General features: G+C 46.5%; 3 protein-coding genes and 1 non-coding gene across 4 annotated transcripts; 2 read left to right on the top strand and 2 right to left on the bottom strand.

Moving 5' to 3' along the window:
* Positions 1-399: 399 nt before the first annotated feature.
* On the top strand, positions 400-5,906 carry LOC4338777 (protein NRT1/ PTR FAMILY 3.1). Its single transcript, XM_015782622.3, has 3 exons — positions 400-593; positions 1,921-2,743; positions 4,774-5,906. The coding sequence occupies exons 1-3, from the start codon at positions 503-505 to the stop codon at positions 5,672-5,674; spliced, it is 1,815 nt and encodes a 604-aa protein (XP_015638108.1). The 5' UTR covers positions 400-502; the 3' UTR covers positions 5,675-5,906.
* Positions 5,907-11,540: 5,634 nt separating this feature from the next.
* Positions 11,541-13,104, bottom strand: LOC4338776 (carboxylesterase 15). The gene has a single exon (XM_015781933.3). It carries the CDS (start codon positions 13,031-13,033, stop codon positions 11,945-11,947), a length of 1,089 nt encoding a protein of 362 aa, XP_015637419.1. The 5' UTR covers positions 13,034-13,104; the 3' UTR covers positions 11,541-11,944.
* A 3,080-nt stretch (positions 13,105-16,184) lies between these two features.
* Positions 16,185-17,051, top strand: LOC136356673 (vegetative cell wall protein gp1-like). Its single transcript, XM_066310916.1, has one exon. The coding sequence runs from the start codon at positions 16,185-16,187 to the stop codon at positions 17,049-17,051; it is 867 nt and encodes a 288-aa protein (XP_066167013.1).
* A 928-nt stretch (positions 17,052-17,979) lies between these two features.
* LOC4338774 (uncharacterized) lies at positions 17,980-18,692 on the bottom strand. The gene is made up of 2 exons (XR_010741386.1): positions 18,380-18,692; positions 17,980-18,251 (listed from the first exon to the last, which is right to left on the bottom strand). It is a non-coding gene; the product is annotated as an uncharacterized protein (transcript).
* Positions 18,693-20,717: the final 2,025 nt, after the last annotated feature.

Below are 20,717 nucleotides of genomic sequence, written 5' to 3'. Positions count from 1 at the left end.
CGTACCGTTTAATAGTTTAAAAAACGTGCACGCGTAAAACGAGTCACAATCTCCCCTATCTCCCCTAAAGAACGCAGCCAAGTTGGTTTGAATTATACCTCTCATTATATGCTTATTACCTGTAAGTCTAACTAAAATTTAAATTTTAAAACTTTATTTTCTTTCTAGTATTGGTTTTTAAGATAGCTAATAATATATATAGAAATGCTTTATCTATAAGTTATTTTTAGTTGCTTCGTTAATTGTAGCTGAAACAATCATGCTCTGAACTAACAGTAACAATGTACGGTGACGATCATGGGTGGTCGGCGTCAGCCACGCCGTGACTCTCTTGGGCTTTATTAGCTCTCCCTGCAGTCTCGGTGTGTTATATATACATGGCTCCATCCCGGTACATGTAGGGGCATGTGAAGGACAGTAGCATCTGGCCACCCCGCTCTTCTTGAGCTAGCGACTCCGTGCTTGAGTAGCAAAGGAGCGAGTGAGCATTTGGTTCTCTGCCATGGCGACCACAACGGCAGAAAGGGATGGAGTTGAGGAGGAGCAGAAGAAGAGGAAGCAGGGAGGCTTCAGGACCATGCCATTCATACTGGGTGAGTATTTATTGTAGGATTCACTTATATGAGAAATTTTTGGTGAAATGATCTTTCGGTTCACTTTTAGATAGATGCTGCTCTTGCTCAGTAGCATCTGCTAGCTGCTCTGCTTGTAGATTGAGCCGGCAAATTAAGCAAACAAGATAGCATAGTGCGCAGTTTCTGGGAGAGTGAGTTGCAATCTGAATATCTGATATAGATGCCCAAGCTGGGCGGTAATCCCGTCCAAAACTACTGCACATCTTTGCCCGTGGTTTGCATTTTATTTTTTTTTATGCACGAAAACGTACGGTTCGCAGTTCTCGGAAATCTGGATCTGATGCCTTGCCGATGCCAGTAACTTTGGTAGGTTTGTTTGTTTCTAGTTCTTTTATTCATCTTTTCTTTCTGACGGCAAGAGAGAGTGATGTTAATTAACTGTTAACTGCACCCATCAGTAACAAAATAACGCCTTCCTATGTTGTTTTGGGAATTAAAAAGACATAACTTTTGCTACTTTATTACTCCCTCCTTCCTATAATACAAGGGATTTTAAGTTTTTGCTTGCACTGTTTAACCACTCGTTTCATTCAAAAAGATTTGTGCAAATATAAAAAACAAAAATTTGTGCTTAAAGTATTTTGGATAATAAAGTAAGTAAAAATAAATAAATAATAATTTTAAAATTTTTTGAATAAGACGAGTGGTTAAACAATATAAACAAAAACTTAAAATCTCTTATAATATGGAACGGAGGGAGTATTGGATTACATAAATAAAACGTATACATGTGTGATAATGTGATGAAAGCACTTATCATGACAAACTTGGCTTACGCCAATTTTTGTATGTCCAGAATGAACCTATGCTTCAATGCTTGTATCACATTCTCTTCTATCCAAAGGGAGTATATCGTTCACTTCCCGATTTCTATTCAGTCTAGTCACACCGTGTAACAAGAAGTCATACCTCCGTATTTTAATATATGACGCCCGCCGTTGACTTTTTGTCTAACGTTTGACCATTCGTCTTATTTAAAAAAATAATATAATTACCATTTATTCTATTGTGACTTGATTCATCAACAAATGTTATTTAAATATGACATAAATATTTTTCATATTTACACAAAAAATTTAAATAAAACAAATGGTCAAACGTTGTTCAAAAAGTCAATGGCGTCATACATTAGAATAAGGAGGGAGTAACTGATAATAAATTTGATCGATAATATTAACCATAATTAACGATGTAATTAACGGTCGAGTTGCAGCTGATGTGTATAATCATCGGTGTATATCCATGGTTGTCGCCGAGAAAATCTCATGAGTTGTCTCCGTTGCAGCGAACGAGATCTGCGACCGGTTCGCCACGGCGGGGTTCGGCGCGAACCTGATCACGTACCTGACGCAGCAGCTGCACCTGCCGCTGGTGGAGGCGTCCAACACGCTGACCAACTTCAACGGCACGTCCAGCCTCACCCCGATCCTGGGCGCGCTCGCCGCCGACGCCTTCGCCGGCCGCTTCTGGACCATCATCGCCGGATCCGTCTTCTACCAGCTCGGCATGCTCGCCCTCGTCGCGTCCGCGCTGCTCCCTTCGCTCCGCCCCGCGCCGTGCGCGCCGACGCACGGCGCCGCGTCGTGCCGCCGCGCCACCGGGTGGCAGCTCGCCGTGCTCTACCTCGCCCTGCTCTGCACGTCCCTCGGCTCCGGCGGCATCCGCCCCTGCGTGGTGGCGTTCGGCGCCGACCAGTTCGACGGCCAGCAGCAGAAGCAGCGGCAGAAGGGTGGCGGTGGCGCGGCGGCGGCGGCGGCGGGGAGGAAGCGGAGCTACTTCAACCTCTACTTCTTCACGATGGGGCTCGCGGTGCTGCTCGCCCTGACGGTGGTGGTGTACATCCAGGAGAACGTGGGGTGGGGGTGGGGGTTCGGGATCCCGGCCATCGCCATGTTCGTCTCCATCGTGGTGTTCGTGGCAGGGTACCCGCTCTACGTCAGGCTGAAGCCTGGGGGCAGCCCGTTCACGCGGCTGGCGCAGGTGGTCGCCGCCGCGTTCCGGAAGCGCCGCGCCGCCGTGCCGGAGGACCCCGGCATGCTGTACCAGGACAAGGAGCTCGACGCGCTCATCTCCACCAATGGCAGGCTGCTCCACACAAACCAGCTCACGTAAGCTTTTTTTTTATTATTTTCTTTCCTACTGCACGTCCATTTCCCGTGTCATTGTCTTCACTTGGGCAGTAAAACAATTTAGCATAGCGTGCACGTGACGGCCTTGGTGTCTGTGGTAGCTACTTTTTGGCGGTAGATACATTGTCAGGGCAGAAAGGAGAAAGCCAAGCGAGAGTGCGCTTTCCTTTGAAAGTGCTTCCTCTTTCTTACCTAGTCACACAAGCACTGCCCCTAAAGTTTAGATTTGGTGTCACATCTCTATCTCTAGCTATTGTATCTTGTGACCGGGAGAAAACTAGATTAGGTTGAATACTTATTTTTTCGACGTTAGAGTAGGTTGAATACTAAATTAAACACACCCACTATTTTAGTTTCCTCCCTTCCGATACATAGCATTTCCTTTCTGAACAGTTCGTTGCCTTGCGAGTTTTAATTGGAATAAAAGAATATTTGCATATACAATAAACGGGTTTGCTAAAAATAAGACGCCATATTTTTCACTTAATTTCAGTCACTTTTCCATAAGTGATTTTTCTCGCTCCTGTATGTAAGTATGCTTCCATCTCTCATATTTCCTCTTCTAAGTAGATAATAAATTACTTTTAATCCCTATTCTCCTATATATTGTGTATTAGAAAATTACAATGTAATAAGGAAACATACAATGTACAATGTAATTACAGTGTAAGTTTTAAAATTTACAGTGTGATTACAATTTAAATGCGAGTAATTTGCAATGTAAAAATGATTTGATTATTTTTATGGAAAATATAGCTACATCCGATTTTGCAGTGTTTTTGTCTATCCGATGTTCATTTTTTGAATGGAAATTAAAGATAAGGTCGAAATGTTTACGTTTTTTTTGGTTTTTTTGGAGTGAAATGAATTAGCTTAGTAGTTTTTGTTTCTATTTTGAAATGGAAATATAAATAGAAATAATATGCTCTATTTGTAAATGGAAATGAACATAATTAAACAAGCATGCCCTTTGTCAGGTCGTCATTATTAACAATTATTTCAATATAAACAGTGATTATTTTTTACCAAGATATATTATAAAAACATCCATTGCACGTGCACAATTATTAGTGTTTTTTTTACTTCATAAGATAAGTGTAAATTTAAAAGGTAATATTTAAAGCACTTTAAAGCAATCTTAGTATTTGTTTTGATGTCTAAGTTTAAAAGTTTCGGCTGTAATTTTCAATAATCAAAGTATGTTTCTCAACGTTGTTTTCAACCATGTGTATTTTTGAAATATCGTTTTCACCCATGTGTAAAGAGAATTTTTTGAGCCACATCAAAAGGACTGAGCCCGATATGTTCAGATTTCTTTTTGACATTTCTAGTTGTTTTTTACTTTAAACCCGTATCATTATGAGAAGGGGCAATATATATGTATCAACATAAAAGATAGATATATATGTATTGAAGGATAAGTATTGATAAAATTCTTGAAAAAACATATCGCAAGAAAATATTTGATTTGTATTCTAGGTCAACATAGATTTACGTCCACATTTTCTCAAGAATTAAAATGATTTATCTCCACATTCATGACATAAGCAGCTGGTTTAAATATAACAATGTTGTAAAACACATATTTTCTCCGAGGAGTGTACACTCCTACATAAAAGGGGTAAAAAAAACTCAACAGTAGGTGTTTCATGAATCACGAGGAACTATATATGATTAATTGATCATTAATAATTTTCAAAGATAATTCAAATCCGCTTATAATGCCGTACTGGAATGCTAGTTTCTTTTTCCTCAATACGGGTCTAAGATACAAGCCCGAAGGGGAATATACTATGAAACGTACTGTAGAATAAATGCTTGCGTGCGTCATAACGAAATAAATTTGCCACCATTTTAAGCAGTCTATTGTGATCTAACAAGACAATTGATTTTTCGACTTAATTAACTGAACGACTATTATAGACGGTTCCATCAAAAATACTTGTGAGCCGTTTGTGATTAACCCCTTCTGCTGTAGTAACCGTCCCGTGCCGTGCTAATTCGTTCAGGTTCTTTGACCGAGCTGCGATCGTGACGCCGGGTGACATCGCCGGCTCCGGCGAGCCGGACCTGTGGCGGCTGTCGACGGTGCACCGCGTGGAGGAGCTCAAGTCCATCGTCCGGCTGCTGCCCATCTGGTCGGCCGGCATCCTGCTCGCCACCGCCGCGTCGCACAACGGCACCTTCACCATCCAGCAGGCGCGCACCATGGACCGCCACCTCACCCCTCGCTTGGAGATCCCGCCGGCGACCATGTCCATCTTCACGACGGTGGCGATGCTCGCCGGCCTCGCCCTCTACGACCGCGCCTTCGTGCCCCTGGCGCGCCGCGTCACGGGCCTCCCCTCCGGGATCACCTACTTCCAGCGCATGGCCATCGGGCTGGGCATCTCCATCCTCGGCGTCGCGTCGGCAGCGCTCGTCGAGGTGAGGCGCCGCGGCGCCGCCGCGGACCACGGCCTCCTCGACAGCCCCGCCGCCGTCGTGCCCATCAGCGTGTTCTGGCTGGTGCCGCAGTACGCCGTCCACGGCGTGGCGGAGGCGTTCTCGTCGGTGGCGCACATGGAGTTCCTGTACGACCAGGCGCCGGAGAGCATGCGCAGCAGCGCCGCCGCGCTCTTCTGGCTCTCCAGCTCCCTCGGCAACTACATGGGCACGGTGCTCGTCACGGCGGTGCAGCGCGCCACGCGCGGCGGCGGCGAGTGGCTCCAGGACAACATCAACCGGGGCAGGCTGGACTGCTACTACTGGCTCGTCACCACCCTCATGGTGCTCAACCTTGGATACTACCTCGTCTGCTTCCACTTCTACACCATGAAGCCATTAGAGGTGGCAGAGGAAGACGATGACGAGAAGGAGTGTGAGCTCTCCTCCGTCCACAAAAATGGCGGCCCCGGCGGGTTGGTGTGACGAGGTAGATTAGGATAATTTTATCAGGGTGGATAATGTTGTTAATTACGGAGTACGAAGTAATTAGCTGTGCATGTGCATGCCAAATATAATGGTTGCAAAATACAGCCTTTAGGGCATGTACAAAAATAGAGTCAGATATGAGTCTCTATATTATTTAGAGACTAGCATCTTACAACAGTTAGAGACAATATGGTTTCTAATCATTAATGTATCCAAATACTTTTTCTTACTCTTCTTTCCTTTTTTTCACTATCATGCAACAAAATTTGCTCTAATAAATGCTAAGAGTCGACTCTGAGCCATTGTCATGCATTACAACCATACTTCTTTCTCTTTCTTCCATATCATCAAATTTACTTGCATGGCAACAGAGAGAGACCACTAATGAAGACCGTTGTACATGAGATAAAATTAGTATATTTAGATACTGAGGTAGGATCCAAATTTGGCAATCATGAATTCATGATCATGATCATGCAGCAAAAGGTAACCTTGATAAATAAACATGATATATATCGTAGCCATGTGGAGAGATAATCGCAGACCACTTTATTTGTTGGAGTACACTAGTCACTGATCCCCACAACCGGCTCAATCAAAGAGCCACATGCCCACATGGACACATGGTACAATGTTTACACGTAATTCGTGCGTAAGATTGAATTATTAGGCATCTCCAGACTAGAAAATATCAACTAGTTTTCATACTTGCTATGTTATATAGATACTATGTATAAAAACTATATATACAATGGATTGAATCTTCAAATTAAATTCTCATCCAATCATCTCTCATCTCTCTCCATCTCTTTTTATCTATATATCCCCTTATTTTCATTTTTGTTGAGTTGTTTCTTGTGTAAAGAAGGTGTCTTCATCTTTTTACCTCTCTCCTCATTAACTCTCTTACCACATCAGATTTTTCTTATGTGACAGTGTATTTAATGCTACACTACATGATATGAAGGGTTAGGGATGGCCTTAGAGAGAGGGAGATATTTAGTGCGCATTATGATATATGTAAAAATAACGATACAATCATAATAAATTGCTAGCTTTATGCACCATCCAGATAGACGTGGCCATGTTGTTGGTTTAGTAAGCTACTAGTGGAAAAACTCTGAGTACAGTCATGATTCATAAATTTTTGAAAGGTAAAATGAAATCTAAAAAAAGACCAACAAAATAAACCATCTTATCATCTCAAACATAATACTCCCTCCGGTTCAAATTACATATCATTCTACGTTTGTTCTAAGTCAAACATATCTATCTTTAACCATTACTTTTTAAAAATCCATGTATAATTTAACATGTAAATAATATATTATGAAATTAATATTTTGGTGAAACTTAAAAATATAAATCCTATGATGCTAAATTATATAAAGTTTATAAAAATTATGGTTAAAGATAAAATGTTTGATTTAGAACAAATAAGTAATTTGTAACATAGGAATACAGTTATATTTTTGGAGGGACAGAGTACTCTCAATTGACAAACCTATAACTAGGTAAGGCAATTTTGCCCATAGGTCTACCCGGCCCGATGGGTATGAGAATGGGTGCAATATTTTACCCGTGGACACGCCTGCTCGAGACCTGACGATGTGGTGGGTAGCAGCTGGGTCTCATTTATTACCCACGGATAACCCATGCCTGATCCGGTGTATGTATTATTGATTTTGGCCCATGCTTGCATTCTCATACCACTTCCTCTTGGCCCATTAACCCCACACACACACACACACACACACACACACACACACACACACACACACACACACACACACACACACACACACACACATATATATATATATATATATATATATATCCCAACATCAAACCCTAACCTAATTTCCATCCCACCTCACATGGCGGAGGTGGCGACTCAAGGCACGTGCGGGTAAGCGACGACGACATTGGCTCAAGGCAGCGCGTGGGCAAGCAGCGACAGCGGCGGCACGAGCAAGTGGCGGTGGCAGGCAATGGTTCCAGTGGAGTCGGCGGCGGGTGGCGCTACAGAGTAAGCGGTGCAACGACGGGTGCCCTCCGGGTATGCACGTGCCCATTGGGCACGTGTATGGGCACAAAGTTTTGTCCACTAAAATTATTGGGTATGATTCAAGTGAGTATTGTTTTTCTCTGCCCATGCCTGACCCGACCCGTTGCCACAATCTTCTCTCAGCAAAACCAAAATCCATTCAACACCAAAACATGAACTTCATCTGACGCCAGTGGGATATGGTGGACGCCAACTATTTGCCTTTCATCAGCCTTGGTGGTCCCCTCTTCATCCATAGCCAATGGCGGCGCTGCTGTAGTGGACGGAGCTCTCCATCCTCAATTCCCCTTGATGTCCAAGGGCGTTGTTCCTCGGCAGCTTTTCTTCTCTTCCATTGACGTTCGATTGCTACTCCTGGTCCAGACGCCAAGGCGCGTATTGTTCATCGCACTTACTCTCTGGTTGGAGGGGATGACATTGAGGCCAATAATTATATTGTCATAACAAAACAAATTTACAAACTTACTGGTCAGACTCATCATTTGGCTCTCATTCAAGCTGCTCGCCGTTCGTCGTTCAAGCTACTCACCGCGCACCTGCCAGAGACCTCTCCTCGGACGCTCACCGTCCAGGTCTTCTCCTCTGATGAGGGCGGGTGGGACCCTCCTCTCGCCTGCGCCATTCTCCAGGAATGCGAGCTCCACAGCTACTTACGCCAAGCCCGTCGTCCTGCGCGGCGCCGTCCACTGGCTCTGCCTCACATACTCGCGTCACCGAATCCTCGTCCTCAAGTGGGAACATCCTCCACGCGGACGCTGCGACGTCGCTTCGCCGCCGCTGAAGGCGTCGCTGATGAGACTCCCGACGCCGTGCCACACGACATGTGCCTCGTGCTATCGCAGGCAACAAACGACGTCGGCAGGACGAGCCATCGCGCTGCAGCGTCCCTGAGTGTGGTCGCCCTCCCAGGCAACCGCATCGCCGTCTAGGTGCGCATCACCGCCGTCCGGCGAGGGAGGTTAGTCGACATCTGGGAGCGACGCCATGTGATCTGTGAGGACTAGCTAGGAGAGCATTGCACGGCCATAGGCAGCCGCATCACCAGTTTTTTAATTATTTTCTGTTGTAACTATCACGTAGATGCCACATCAATGGCATCGTGTGACAAAGATTAGTCAAAGGAGGTACGTTGGCATCATATTAGCCAAAATCAGGGACATTACTATTGAAGGAACTTGTTTGCACTTGTTTTGTAAGTTGAGGGACCTATTTTATCTGGTATTTCGGTTCAAGAACGAAAATCGAACCCACTATAAATTTAAGTTAAGATACCTAAAATGAACTTTATTCCTTTCAGAACGAAAGAAAAAGCTCACTCATGTAACAACACCAATTCTGAATCCAGACCGTGTCAATGAATCGTTCCCATAGCACGCGAGACATCTACATTACTGAAAAGGAAAGCTAATCCCATGATCCCACCAAAATGAGCCAAGTAATCAACAAAACAAAATAATGACCATTCGATTCACGTGGAGACAAAATAGCTTGAAAAAATCTAAGCAGTTGGATAAAGGAAGTAGCGATCTTCTTCTTTTTTTTCACTACTATAAAACATCAAATAGGTGTTGCCACTGTAGGTGCTGGTAGTACTAAAACCGGCATCTACAGGCCTTTTTCCACCTCCACGGGTTGAAATCGTAAAAAACTAGCACCTTTAAGTAAGTAATTATAGGTGTCAGTTCTAAACAAAAACCAACACCTATTATATTTTGTGTCTTTTTTAAAAAAAACCCGGCATCTATAATATATTATAGGTGTCGGTTAATTAAAAACTGACACCCCAAAAATCGAGCCAAATAGAGCCGAGCCAAGCCAAGCTGGAGCCAAGCCGGCGGGCCCCACCACGACGAGGCGATAAGGTCTCGCTCTCTCGCTCTCTTCTTCCCGCCTCTTCTCCTCTTCTTTGTCTCGCTCTCTTCTCTCGTCTCTCTCCCTCCCGTTGCCGGCTACTAGCCGGCGGAGGCGGCAGCGGCGACCGCGCCCTCCCCTCCACCAGATTCAGCGGGAGGGGAGGCGGCTGCGACAGGAGGGGAGGCATTAGCGGCAGGCATAGTCGGCGGTAGGAGGGGCCGACGGGGTCGGTAGCGGGCGGGGTGTCTAGATCTAGCGTCGGCGGCGGACGGGGTGGCTGGATCCTGCTTCGACAGCGAGCGGAGTTGCTCGAGGAGGGGAAGCGGCGGGCTCGATGAGGGGAGGTGACAAAGGGCTTGCTGGCGGGGAGGAGCCCTCCCATCCGCCAGATCTGGTAGGAGGGGAGGCAGCGGCAGGGGCGGCAGGCTCGCGGAGGAGACACAGCGGCGGGCGACATCGTGACGGCTCGAAGACAACCGACCGTGCGATGACGACTTCATTCGGCGGCCAGATCTTCTTCAACAAGGCAAGCCACCAAGCCAAGCAAATCCCTCTCTCTACCATTCCCCTCTCGCTTCTCCGGTGGTGGTGTGATTTTTTTCATTGAATAAATTTGTGTTGTGGGATGAATCCATCTTTGAATGTTGTGGGATGAATGTTGTAGACTGCTCGGCTCGATGTGTCGGCTCGATCGAGCCGGCTTTTTTTTTATTCGTCGAACCTAAAAGGTGTCGGTTCTAAGGAACCGACACCTTTTTAATTTTCAAATCAGTACCACCTCCCTTGTGCCGGTTGGAAAAACCGGCACCGAAAGAGGTTTCCCAACCAGCACTAAAACCTTTTTCTGTGGTAGTGTTTTTAGAAAAAACATGGAGAGTCTAGAAGGCTCATGAGCCTACTAAGAAAAAGGTATTAAGGTTGTGGATACTAATATCACTTCAGCTATGTACCTGTCAATGGTGTTCTCATGATTAATTATTATTACAAAATTAAGCTTAGTGTTATTTAAACAACCTATAAATGTATCTAAAGTATTGAAAGCAAAATGGTTTCAAAGCACCTCATTGGTCCATAGTGGCAAAAAAATATGGATCATCAGATTGATAAAAAGACAAAACAAGAAAAGCAAATGTGGGCCATCAGATCAAGGAAGTAGAAAACCAGGTCAACTGATAATGATGAGCAATCTAGGTACTTCATGCTTGATTATTTTTTCGGGTGCAATGCTGAAAGATGGTGAATGCTAAGGAAGAAAAGATGAAGTAGAATTAGGGGTGTTTAGATGGGACTAAAACTTTTTAAACTTTTTAGTCCCTGTTATATTGGATGTTTAGACGTTAATTTGGAGTATTAAACATAGACTAATAATAAAACTAATTCATAAATGAGAGCTAATTCACGAAACGAATTTTTTAAGCCTAATTAATCCATAATTATTAATGGATTAATTAGACTTAAAAAATTCATCTCGCGAATTAGCTCTCATTTATGAATTAATTTTATTATTAGTCTATATTTAATACTCTAAATATGTGTCTAAATATCCGATGTGACAGTGACTAGTCCCTGTTTCCCAACACCATGCTTGTCTGAGTTACCAGTTAAACATAATATCAATAATATCAATGGTGATTTTAATCATTGCTTTTTATATATAAAGCAAATAGGCTCATATATTACTGATTCTAATGGTCGGGTTAAAGTTGTGCGAATCCACAACTCCACTGGCTAGAACAACTGGAAATTTCTTTCCTGATTTAATAAGCATGTACTCCCTCTGTAGCCTAATATAAGGATTATTTATTTTAAAAATTAAGAAATTAGCAAAAGTACAAATAATGGTACAAAATATGATAGGATATAGAATAAATTAGTACAAAACTGGGCAGTCGAAGGAATAAACTGTACAAAAGCGGATATATGTGAGAGAATAAATAATTATTTTGGGATCATAAAATTTCTTATATTTTGATACAAATTTGAAGACCAAAATACCAAATACCTTACATTATATGGCGGATAGAGTAATTAAAGATTTAAATGCACATGCAAATATGCAATGCCACCCTTTATCATTGGACACTCCACACACTCGACCTATCAACTTCAAGTCTTCAACTAGTCCACTGTTCGGGAATGATCCAATTATTTATTTGTAACTACTCAAACGCGTACCTAAACACTGATGCGTACATGATATCGGCTTGACATGGACAGCAAGCCACACACAAGGTCAAGCTCAGGCCAACGTATGGCGGACAGTCATGACACGAGACGAGAAACAATCACAACCTGGAAGGTGCTACACGTACGGTGGAGAAGATGCGCTTCTCTGATCTCCACGTCTAGTGGCGGTCGACGAAGCTCTTGATGGCGTCGACGAGCTCCCGGGTCCTCTCGCCGGTGGCCGGGTCCATGTCGACGGCGTACTTGTTGAGGTAGAAGGAGTGGCTCATGCCGCGGTTGACCAGCACCTCCACGTCCTTGCCGGCGGTGCGCAGCGCGTCGCAGTACTCGAGGTTGGTGTCCCGGATGAGGTCGTGCTCGGCGACGGCGACCAGCAGCGGCGGCAGCGGGACGGACTCCAGCGGCGGCGCGTTCGGCCCCATCGGGCACGTGTACGGGTGGTCCTTGGTGGCGCCCTCGGGGAGCGCCATGGCGAGGAACTTGTCGAGCATGTCGAGGGTGAAGAACACCGAGTCGGGCCTCGGCTCCAGCTCCGACTTGCTCCGGGTGGCGTGCACGAACCCCGGGTGGAGCGGGATGCCTCCGGCGACGCGGAGGGGCGCCCAGCTGTCCGCCCCGTCCTCGCCGACGCGCGCGCCGACGTGGTGGACGAGGTTGCCGCCCGAGCTGTCCCCGATGAGGAACACCCGCGAGAAGTCGGCGGCCGTCCGGAGGAGCTCCGCCGCCGGGTCGCCGAGAGCGGCGGCGTCGGACAGCGCGATGGAGCGGAGCCGGCGGAGCCCGTCGACGCCGGTGTCGATGTGCGCCGGCAGGCGGCGCTCGGGCGCCAAGGGCAGCTCGACGGCGACCACCACGGCCGGGAGCGCGCACGCGAGGCGCGCGTAGAAGTGGTGGTACATGAGCCAGGACGGGTGGGAGATGCAGAAGCCGCCACCGTGGAGCTGCACGACGACGGGGAGGCGCCGCTCGGCGAGGGCGACCTCGGGGAGGTACACGCGGAGGTTGGGCTCGCCGGGGAGGTCGTGCAGCGTGTGGCCGTCGCGCGGCTCGGCGTAGGCGGGCACCGGCTGCATCAGCGGGAGCACCTCGGGGGGACCCGTCCACGTGCGGTCGACGGTGCCGTCGTCGAACACGCGCAGCCAGCCGGACACCTCGTCCACCACCTTGCGCCCGACCGCCGCCGCCGCGACGGCGTCGGTGGCGGCGGCTTGCACCTGCGCCTGCTGCGACTCGGTGGCGATGGCCATTGCTGCCGTACGTACGTCAGGCTAGTGGCGTTGCTTCCGCCGTGTGTGCGATGCGATTCGATGTGCGCGGTGCGAGAGATGGATGAAGTGGCGAGGGTTTTATTGCCGGTGACCGAGTGGCTCCGTGTTGCAGTTGCCGATTGTACTACTGGGAAGTTTCGCACGGAATATCACGGCGATTGCCAAGCAAAATTTTCCCGGATTCGCAAGCAGAGTTGCTGCAGAGTGGTGGAGACTTGACAGGTTAGGAGTAGGGTCGTGTGTGGACTTGTAGAGCGACTAGACCAACCGAATAGCGAGTGTTCTTTTTTTATTGCGAAAATTATATTGACTTTGGTGGTTATAGACGAGATTGCAAGAAATGATCAGGTCGTCCTCAAGTTTCATACTACTACATGTGGCCTGTGGCCATGTGGATACAGCAAGAAGCCAAGAAGTATATCACTAATCCGTTCGTGAATCTGAATCTTAATCCGTATGAACTAGGGCGTTCATGACCAAGGACTTCAGTGTTTTGCAGGTTAGGTCGATCGGAGAATAACAACAGGGAACATTTACTATGCTGAGTTATAATCGAACTCCAAACAACAATTTTCTCGTTTTCTGTTTAAACTTACCGAACTAAAAAAAAATGATGTCTCTTATTAAAAAATGTCTATATATATATATATAATAAATCTATTTTTTATAATAATTATTCCCTCGTCCCGAAATAAATGTAACCCTCTTGTTACTTATTTTATTTTAGAATGAAAGAGGTAATACTTAATTAATTATATGCTAATGAGTTTTCCTGTATCATGTACCTCCAAATCTCCTCCCCAACCTGTTGTTTGAAAAGCTATTTTTTTTTCAGTTCGTGCGAAAGACAAAGTAATTTCTGTAGAATTCGTACGGTAAGTTCCAAACAGGACGCAAGTACTTACATCTGGAGTACGAATTTTTCTCTCCATAAAAAATAAAAACCAATCCTAATTACAAACCTAGGTTTATCTTTTTTTAAGGACGAAATAGTAAAGAATGAATAAAAAATTTGAAGGTAGAGAATGAACAACATCCTTATATCCGTTGGATCTAATATGGATGGGTCGGACCAGATCGTTTGTTACCGTTCTAATGCTACAGTACCGTTCCACATTTTTGAAACCGGGCACAGTGATGATATGGACGTGGACCAGACCTTTCTACTACTGTTCTAATCACATTTTTTGAACCGGACACAGTATTGCCACACTGATCTGCATTTTCACCGCTGTGCGCCACAGTTGCTCCACGACTTTGCTTCTTCTTCTTCATCAGGTCAGAAGTTCAGTCAGGCAAGTCTTTCTGTGCGCGTGCGTGACTCGTGCGGCCCTTTTTGTGCAAACCGTGGGGACGGATCGCGCGATAAGGTGAATTATTCGAATCGTCTTTAGCACTCCAAATTCGATCAGGCAGCAGGTGCAGGGTCGTATGGATTTGGAGCTTTGGACGGACCAGAGGAGGGACAGGATTAGTGGGGCTACAGTAAAGCATCAGAGTAATCGCCATCAGCCTATCTAGTAGTACTACTGTATGTTGGGTCTCTTGAATAAGTCGGTCAGTCGTTGTGGTCACCATTCACCAATGTACAAATTAAGCAGGAGATTAAAATACTACTGTACCATTCATTAATGTAGAATGAAAACGAGAAGTGGGTATTACTGATTCGATGACTAAAACGAGAAGAAAAGGATGTAATAGTAAAGAGATTTAGGGTGTGTTTGAGTAGAACGGGATTGAGGAGATTGAGAAGATACGTAAAACGAGGTGAGCTATTAGCTCATGATTAATTAAGTATTAACTATTTTAAATTTCAAAAATAGATTAATATGATTTTTTAAAGCAACTTTTCTATAGAAATTTTTTGCAAAAAACACATCGTTTAGTAGTTTGAAAAGCGTGCGCGCGAAAAACGAGACTCAATCTCCCCTATCACCTTGAAACGAACAGAGCCTTAGTGAACTTCACTTTAAAAATATAGTTTTTTGGATAAATTTTTGGACTAGAACTTTAGTCTTTAGGGTGAAGGACAGAGGGGAATAATGTTTATGCATGATAACTTGGGTTGGGCTTGGGCACACGGATTACACCTCTCGTCAACTGGACTAAGTTATACCCCTGACTACTTTAATGGAAGCAAAGTGGAAAATTGGCAGGTTAGTAGTCAGAAAGACACATTCAGCGCTTCTGCTAAAGCTAGTAAAGTCTCTTGAAGCGAAGACAAGCATTCCTAATATTTTAGGAAGTATTCCCAATATTTTAGGTGTAGTACTATATGGAGGGCGTGAAGACGTCAACGATTATCCACGGGCCTTACTTTACTGTTTTTTTTTTGAGAACATTACTTTACAGCTATGATGCTATATCTGTTTATATATACGAGAATATATATATTTTTTACTATATGCACCTACACTCTTCTTCTTCTTTTTCGTTCACAAAAGATATTGCTTATAGCGGTGGTGGAAAATTTAACACTCAGTCTTTACCATTTATTTCTTTTAAAGCTATTTATTTTTTCTAAAGTGGTATAGATATCATACCCTAATACAAACATAAAACACAGTTCCTACTACCCGACTCGTGTGTCACATTGTTGTATGAGTTAACTTTGTTTTGAACGACTTACACCGAATAGAGTAGGAAAAAAATTACAAGATTGCAACTCTGGAAGGTCGTAACTAGGAAAAAGAAAAATATATCATCACCCACACACCGACAACGCCAATACACAGGTCCGGGAGAAGGCTAGCACCGGACCAGTCGCCGTTAAGCGTGACCGACCGCCACTAGGCCAATAAAGGAATATAGACAAGATCGTCCAAAAAAACGCCTTTACAACCAACACAAAGCCCAACTCTATCTAGAGCGCGCTTGCACCAATCGTTCAAGAGGTTTCGGCAAGGGGATGCCTAGACGACATCTTAAGGGAGAGAAGCGACGGGAAAACCGCCACCGCCGTCCGTTAGGGTCTCAAAAGAGCCAAGGTTGGGCTTTCACCCGGCAACCCCCCTTAAGGAGTGAGACGACACGACAATGCCCTCAGGAGGGGGAATGAACCATCGTTGTTGGCCCGGCCAAGGCCGAGCTGGGTTTTCACCCGCTGCTCACCACCTGCGAGTCCACGCTGATGCACCGATGCTCCACCACTGTTCAAACTCTGCCGACATGTGGGGCCACTGCACCGGTGCCCCCTGCCGGCCAGCCTTCACGCGCCAAAGACTGCGCCACACCCGCCAGCAGCTCCTTGCACCGTGGTCGCCTCCTTCACCACCGGCCGCGCCTCATCGCGTTGCGCCGGTCTCCTCCACCGGATGCACCTCTCGCGTCAATCTGGCCTCCAGCCCACGGCCGCGCCTTTCGTGCCAAGCCGGCCTCCGTCGCCCCCAGCAGCGCCTCTCACGCCGTGCCGACCTCCTCCACCGGACGCGCCTCTCGCGCCAATCCGGCCTCCCGCCATCGACTGCGTCAAGCCGACCTCCGACCTTCCTACAATCGCTGTCGCGCCGGCCAGATGCGGCCGTCTTCCTTGCCGCCGGCTAGCCGTCCGAGACCGCCATGCCTCCTCCAACCGCAGCCATGGTCACGCCTCCACTTGCCGCCGCTAGCGATCGTCTCACCACCGCTGCCGGCCGCACCTCCATCCATTGATGTCACCGGCCACCCGCTGACTCCACCAGCCATCTACCGACCTGCAGCCACCGGCCGCCGCTCGGCAGTGAGCTCCACGCCGCTGTCCCACGCGCTCCGTACTGCCGCCGCGACGGTCGCTCGATCTGGCCGTCGGATCCACCTCCGACTCTGCCGGATCCGCCACGCTGACGCCAAACCGTCGCCGTTGCCAACCCTGCCGTCGTCGCCATCCCCGCCGCCACCGCCATCTCCACCGCCGTCGTCGCCATTCTGGCCGTCGTCGCCCACACCCCCCTTGCCCCTACCGTTGCCGTCTCCAGCCCTGCGCTGTCGCTGTCCCCACCGCCAGCCGCCACCCCGCTAGATCCGGCCACAGTGGCGCGGACTTGGCGGTCACCGTCGCCGCCGCACTAGAGGCTCCCCTTGCTGCTCGCGCAAGGAGAGGCGTGAAGCCCCGCTGCCGCCGTCCTTGCGGCCACGCGGCTTTGCCGGCGGCCACTCGGGCAGCGGCGAGGCGGAGGAGGAAGGTGGGGGAGGGGAGGAGGGGGTGACCGGGTTGGTCTCGCGAGTCGCCCCTGGGGGAGAGCGACACGGGGGAGAAGATGCTGTACTTTATGAGTTAAACTTTATAACACTAATGGATGGAGTATATTATAAAGCTAACAAATACTGCATCCATCCAAAAATATTTGACACCAGTGCAGCTTTGTCAGTTTAATACACAAACTGCCCAAAAGCTGAATTAGCGCAACTCTACGATTCCAAACTCGTCAAAAGATGGAAGTTGTGAAGAAGTATAAAGGAAATTGCATAGATGCGGAATACTTGCACCATCTTTTCTTAACGGCCTGTTTGGTAACCTGAGGGAAAGGGATTGGGAGTTTACATGAGGGAATTGATGATGAGATTAAGATGGGAATTTGATTTTTAATCCCAATATCTTGTTTGGTAGAGGCGATGAAAATTGATAGGGAGTTTAGTTGGAGATTGGATCATTAAAAAAAACGGATGGATGAGATTTGCTTAGACAAAGTAAAAAAGGAATTCCCTCCCAATTACCTGCCCCTACCCAGGTATTGAAAAGGAGAGAGTTCCTTCCTCAATTCCCCATCTCCATCCTACCAAAATTTCCATGTTTCCCAACCAAACAAAACACTTAATAGCCTTATCCCTCTAACTAAACAGGCCGTAAGGGAAAAGGTGGGGAAAGGAGCAAAATGATTGGCGCCTGTGGTCACTGCACACAAAATATGGACACCGCAAAAGAAAAAAATGTGGCGACGTCGTTTATGTGATAAAAAAACATAATTTATGATTTTCAATTAAAAGGCAAGAGGGAAAATTGTCCATGATTTTCAAACTAATAAAGGGAATAAAAAAACTAATAAGAGGAAAAAACCTGCACTACAGTACATAATTTACTCAGTGTCACAAAATGTCATTTTCCTATAACTTGTTCGTGGCAGTAGTGCATGGACGTCTGTTTGTGGCAGTGCACTCCCTCAATCGATTCATCCCAAATTCCCAATCTCGGACTCTACAGAAGGTGAAAGGTGCTTACCACCTGACAGGCAAACAGCATATATAGTATTAACACCTACAAGTGCAGTAGTCTGCTACACGAGTACAGAGTAGTAGTTTAAAGTTTAAAACCAAGATTTTGCAGCAAATATTCTGTTGTAAGTAGTCTACCTAATTATGAATATAGACATGAAAGGGATCTTCTATCTGCCATGTTCCTTTCCTTTCCGTTTGAAAACTGTCTTGACCAGGCCACACACTTTGTGGCTGGGAAAAATATTTCAGAACTCCATTGGAAATTTCGCGGAATATGTAGGAGAATTGGATGGGAACCCAAGGTAAGCTGTGTTAGTATTTTCTTCAATAATGCTATGTACAGGAAATTAGAAAAGCAGACAGACTACTTGTCTTAAGTCGGGTACTTACATGGTTGGCAGCATATCCTATGGAAACCAACCATACTGTGCAAACTTTGGAAACTCCCATCAAGATCTCTGGATGGGCATCCGATGGATAGGGGTGGAGGTGGGACAATTTTGTAAATAACCGCCCGCAATTAGCCTTGCTAATCTCCTTTTTTGCAAATCAACCCCCGCAGTAACCCTGTTCGGCGCCCTAGGACGCGTCATCCGCGTCGCTTCCTTTCGACTCCGCCTCCCGTGATTCAAGACGACGACGACACCGCCCAGTGAATCGCCGGACGCCGCGAACGCGATGGAGCCCGGCAATGCCATGGACTCTGCGATCGAGTATGCTCGCGTGTCCAGCGACGCCATGGATTCCGGCGCGCGCGTCGACGCCGCCTACCAGTGCGTTTTCCAGGAATACGACAGGGACGCGCTCAAGGCCAACATCACGGCCATGGGGCCCCTGGTGCTGCCCACCTGGGATGAGCTGCTGTTCGTGCTCCTCCTTCCTCCTCTTGCTTGTCTGCTGAAGCTCATCACGGCCATGAAGCTGAAGCTCTGCTGTTGTTTGTTTTCTGCTGTTAAATGTACTCTTAAGATGAATTGAGCAATGTACTCTTGTGCGGCGCCCGCCATGGAATGCTTCTTGTAAACACTTTTTTTTACTAGTGACATCATTCAGCTTATTGCTCCTAATTTTCAGATCAATTGTGCTGCATGTACTTGCCAGGTCAATTTTGAGTTAATCACATTCCATTTTGAGTTATTTGAATATCTGCACAATCGTCTCTGTCCAGCTCGGCGCCCGCGGCATCTCCACTCGGCCAATGGCCACCTTCTCTTCACCACCGTTCACAGTCCCGGCCTTGCTACACTCCATCGCCACCGCTCACGCGACGGTGCCAGGGGCCGTTGCCGGAGAAGGACTGCGCCGCCAACTCACGGGCGGGCGGGCGCGGGCGACTCGCGAAGGAACGACGACGCAGCGAGAAACGAAGGGGCGGCGGGCGTCGGCGGCATCATGTGAGGCCCGCGACCCCGGCGGCGTCTGGCGATTCATTGGGCGGCGACGGCGTCGTCTTGAATCGCGGGAGGCGGAGTCGAAACGAAGCGACGCGGACAACGCGTCCAGGGCACCGGGAAAAATTTGATAATTTGACATTTTTTTCGTTGCCTAATTGCTTTAATTGACACTTGTGAAGATGACATGTGGGACCATCCGAGTGAATAAAAGTGGGCCAGGATGTCAAATAATCGAAACCCATTTAAAGGAGTGTTAAATTATCAAATCTCTCGGGGTTGATCTGCAAAAAATGAGGTTAAGCATACCACTTCGGAAAAGTAGAAAGGCACGGTGTTAAACCACAGGCCTTTAATGGAACTCGATCACTCCATCTCTTTGGACATGCATGTGTTAAGGACATAGCAAGGCTAATTGCGGGCAGTTATTTGCAAAATTGTCCCACTTCCACCCCTACCCATCGGATGCCGAGCTCTGCTATACATACGATAAACATCGTACGATTAGTGTACGATGCCTTCTAACCTCTAATGCATGCAGCAAATATAGGGTCCACAATGTTTCCATGGCCCAATCATTTATTATGCATGACTGGATCGTAACAAGTTTATCGTATATACAGCAATTTCCATCGGATGCCCATCCAGAGATCTTGATTGGAGTTTTCAAAGTTTGCACAGGATGTCTGGTTTCCATAGGATACGCTGCCTACATAGTTATAGGGTAAGGAAGACGACGTCATGACGCTAACTGTGAGATATGGTCAACGTGCAAACATGCTAGCCTCGTCTTTCCGCTTATACTTATGTTTATCAGCCAAAATTTAAATTTTCAACCTTAAATTTGAAGTTGATTTTTGAGGTTTTTTTCAATCGAAGTTTATTTTTCAGCCTTAGATATGGTCAACGTGCAAACATGCTAGCCTCGTCTTTCCGCTTATACTTATGTTTATCAGCCAAAATTTAAATTTTCAACCTTAAATTTGAAGTTGATTTTTGAGGTTTTTTTCAATCGAAGTTTATTTTTCAGCCTTTAATTTTAGATCGTTAAGAACACGTATATAAAATTTTTATTTACAGAT

This window comes from Oryza sativa, chromosome 5 (genome assembly GCF_034140825.1).
Source record: "Oryza sativa Japonica Group chromosome 5, ASM3414082v1".
NCBI classification, from domain to species: domain Eukaryota; kingdom Viridiplantae; phylum Streptophyta; class Magnoliopsida; order Poales; family Poaceae; genus Oryza; species Oryza sativa.
The sequence above is the reverse complement of the archived record's forward strand: the minus strand, read 5'-3'. Positions and strand labels throughout refer to the sequence as shown.